Source organism: Lactuca serriola, chromosome 3, assembly GCF_051521515.1.
Source record: "Lactuca serriola cultivar US96UC23 chromosome 3, Lser_US96UC23_V15, whole genome shotgun sequence".
Lineage (NCBI taxonomy): Eukaryota > Viridiplantae > Streptophyta > Magnoliopsida > Asterales > Asteraceae > Lactuca > Lactuca serriola.
This window is the reverse complement of record NC_136410.1, coordinates 76,143,628-76,147,611: the sequence shown is the minus strand read 5'-3', so window position 1 is coordinate 76,147,611 and position 3,984 is coordinate 76,143,628. Positions and strand designations below refer to the sequence as shown.

Sequence of the window (3,984 nt, the reverse complement as noted above, 5' to 3'; positions counted from 1 at the left end):
AAGAAAAAAAAAATAATAAAAAAAATAACGACGCAAATGCATTCAACGGTCAAATATCAAACCTACCAATCACGTGACGCGGTACTCTGCAGCCGCAATGCGATGCAAACTGCACCAGACCGCTGTCTGGGGGCGGTGTGCGCGGTCCAAGTGGCACAAACCGCAGTCCCAGACCGCGGCCACACCCTCCAGCCTAATCTTAATCCACTGGAAATTGTGTATTGCACGAAATGGCTAGCACTTCATATTTTATGATCATCAGCAGTAATGACATTTCTATATACGGAGGTTATAAAAAGAGTCTTTTTGTCCACATCTAATGGTTTAAAAATCATTAAAGGTTATTTCTTTTTTGTAATAAAAGATATATACATGTCACTTGTTTGAATTAAAAATAACCCCTAGTATGTATGTATATTTTTTGTAGTGAAATTTTCATTTGTTTTTAAAAAATGGGTATCTTTATATTCACCCGACCTAACCCGAAACCCAAATACCTGAAATCCGATTACCCGAAATTCAATTTGGTTTGGATATCGGTTGTAGTTTCACTTGATATTTACCCGAAAAACCCGACGGATATACAACATAGTTAATGTGACAGATAAGATTATATTTTTTTAGTGTTTAAAATCATGTCCGTACACATATGTCTAAGGGGTTCTTACTTTTATTTAGCTAGTATATAGCCAATAAATAAGTACACAAAAAAAAAAAAAAAAAAAAAAAAAAAACTCAAACATGTTTCATGTTTCAGATTATTAACATCTCCAAAATCAAACAATCCAACAAAAATCCACATAAAATCATTATTATACTCAAAATCAAATTTTTTTTTTTTGTATCATATAATGATACACAACTAAGCTCGTTTTGTGCGTCTTCCAACTTCAAGTGCCAACTCTGTATCGATTTTCAGAGATATATCAAGTGCTTTCACCGAGTGTGTCAACGCTCCACTGCATTCATTAGATAAAAAAAAATAGAAATCAATTTTCTTTTCTCGTGAAAAAAATAATTTATAAAATTTTAATAATTCCATGATTACCTTGATATATATGTCACCCCCGTTTCCCCAATCTTGTGTACAGTTTCCAACGTAACATTTCCAGAAGCCTGTTTTTACACACCAAAATATTTAATAAAACTCTCCATCTTTTACATTTTTTTTTTTTTTTTTTTTAAATTTAAACATTTTTACCTCAGTTTCAAACCTCCCATTAATTATTCCCACAGCTTCTTTAAGCATTGACACGTCAACATCCCCATCACCTTGAGGAACAACCATATTATCCAACATTATTCTACTCAAAAATGTTTTATTCTCATCAGCATAACGTAACACCTCATGTATTTCCTCAAATGTCCTTGTCTCCACCTTTTCAATAAAAAAAAATGGTTTTGATATTAAAAGGGAAAGAAACAAACAAACTCATTGAAATTGAAATTGAAATTACCTCAACGCCCATTTGAAGATTGTTGTTGGTCAAATAAAGGTCAACGGATTTAAGGGCATTTGAGACACTTCCAGATATGGAGATATGATTGTCTTTTATCATCACCATATCAAATAAACCCATTCTGTGATTCTTCCCTCCACCTATCAATACCTGTTGATGTGTTAGTAAAAAAATCATATATAAAATTAGGGTTTATGTGAATAGGATCAAAGGGTAAAAAAGTAAAACTACACCGCCCACTTATCCACCAAACGCAATGCTGGTGCAGTTTTTCTTGTTTCCAATATGCACGCAGGGTTTGCAGCTTCTGCCATTGCCTATAACAAATAAATAAAAAACTAATATTTTTTTAATGGTTATAGATTATTATATTATTATTATTATTTTTTATAAAGTTATGGAGATGTTATTGTTACCTTTGTGAGTGTGGCTATGCCACTCATTCTTTGCATAAAATTTAGCACAACTCTTTCGGCTAACACAATACTGTATGCCTTTCCTAAAAATGATTTAAAATTAAAAATCATTATATCACAATGTGTATATGATATAAATTGTTTCGATTTATTTTTTTGAATATTTTGTTTATTGTTTACCATAAACTTTGCCGAATTTCAGTCCTTTAAAAACACTATCTCCATCTTTTTTATACCATTCCACCTGAAATTAATAACATTCGGTAAATGTAATACAAGTTTTTTATATATCGGTGAAGATATTTATTTTGTGAATGAAGTAGAAACTACCTTTAATGTGGGATCCACTTCGTTAAATATCATTTCAGCAAGTGAAATTCCTGCAATAATTCCATCATCTTTGGCTAGAAAATAAGCTTCAACTTCCATCTCAGTTGGAATAGTGGCCAAACAAGTTACATCCCCTACATTCATGATTTCAATATACAAAGTCAACAAAAATTTGACATTTAATCTTTACCCCTTTTTGATAATAAACAACTTTCGATGTACATATCTTTCAAATTAACAATATGACTACAAAGTCGACAAAAATTGGACCTTTATCAACACTTCTCCACACAAGTAACAAAGTCAAATGTTACATTTAATCTAGGCCTAATCAAGCAATGTTTGCTTTCCCCTATTATTGACATTAACTACATCTTTAATGTGAATAGTTTTTAAATAATTGGATTGTGACAAAATGAGTAAAAATGTCAACAGATATTGGACCTTTATCTCCTGCATCTTCAGAAAGTGCTAGCTTGATGACGCCTTTCAAATCATAAGTAGGGTGCACAGGAGGCTTCACCATAGCAGACTGAATCGATCTTCCATGGTTAATGGTTGTAGTTGCTGCCATTTTAACAACCAGTCTGCTTCTAGAGCGAGAACTACATCAACAATAAAGCTACTTTCACATACATACAGAAGAATAGCATATTCGAATGAAAAAAAAGTTATAGCATTGAAGAATAGCAATCGAACCTTGAAGAAGCTGTAAGTAAACTAGCAGGGGATACTAATTGAGAAAGTTGAATTCCAAACATTACTGAACTTATGATCTCTCCTTCTTTCCCTGCATGCAATGGAGTAAAACGCTGATTGATTGATTTCGCTGTGTCTTTCAAAAGCAACAAACACAATAAAGCACATAATTCAGAATAAAATTGAGCTTCGACTTTAATAGTCAAATTGGGAGAATCAAATTGTATAGGGTTTTTGGGTAAGCAATACAGAACTTATCCCAAATCCCAAATCACCAAATCAAGATTTCTTTACAGCTGAAACACACATCAAGAATAGATTCTTTGATGATGGGTGTCGCCGGCGGAGAGAAGAGAGCCGCTCGTACCTGTGGAGTAGTCGCCGGCGGAGACGTGATTGTCGCCGGTGGAGGAAAGGCCGGCGAGGGTGTTTTCTCGTGTAGCCGTGAGAGTGTGGTGTTGAAAGAAAGTGAGGCGTGAAAATGAGTTTACGCTGCAAGTGTAAGTAATGGAAAAGGTTCTTAGGCCTTTTTTTATTCTCTTCAAAAACAGACGTCTTTTTGAAACACATTAGTGGTAAAAAAAAGATATTCTACAGAAGAAAACAAACAAAGAAACACCATCTATATGTTCGTATATTACAACCCTAAACTTATTTCATTTGTTTACTTCAAGTAGTGTTTGTAATTTTTTTTAGGGATAATGTATTACAACCCTAAACTTATTTCATTTGTTTACTTCAAGTAGTGTTTGTTATTTTTTTTAGGGATAATGAATTAAAAGGGTAATATATTTTTTTTTATTTGTACACTTTTTGTCAGTGAGTTTGTTTTTTTTTTTTTGTTTTTTTCGTTTATATCTACCTCTTCAACTTGTTTAACTGTACATATTTAGTCCATATGACCGGCTACTTCAGATAAGCTAGAAAAAATGACTTAAAAAGATAATATATTTTTCATTTTTTACACATTTAGTCCTTAATTTTTTTTTTGTACATTTACACCTTAATATTTTTTGTTGCAAAATAAGTCCTTGTTGTTTTTGTACATATTCAATACTTATGACCGGTTTTTTTAGGTT

At 32.4% G+C, this 3,984-nt stretch overlaps 1 protein-coding gene across 2 annotated transcripts; it reads right to left on the bottom strand.

Moving 5' to 3' along the window:
• Nucleotides 1–724: 724 nt before the first annotated feature.
• On the bottom strand, nt 725–3,432 carry QPT (quinolinate phoshoribosyltransferase). Of its 2 annotated transcripts, none has more exons than XM_079030638.1 (11): nt 3,273–3,432; nt 2,906–3,041; nt 2,651–2,811; nt 2,207–2,340; nt 2,057–2,120; nt 1,877–1,959; nt 1,694–1,777; nt 1,458–1,610; nt 1,202–1,378; nt 1,049–1,116; nt 725–959 (listed from the first exon to the last, which is right to left on the bottom strand). In XM_079030638.1, the coding sequence occupies exons 2-11, from the start codon at nt 2,965–2,967 to the stop codon at nt 863–865; spliced, it is 1,083 nt and encodes a 360-aa protein (XP_078886764.1). In that variant the 5' UTR covers nt 2,968–3,041; nt 3,273–3,432; the 3' UTR covers nt 725–862. The 2 variants fall into 2 exon arrangements, with proteins under 2 accessions (XP_078886764.1, XP_078886763.1); XM_079030637.1 differs by having other exon boundaries at nt 2,906–2,996; nt 3,273–3,429.
• Nucleotides 3,433–3,984: the final 552 nt, after the last annotated feature.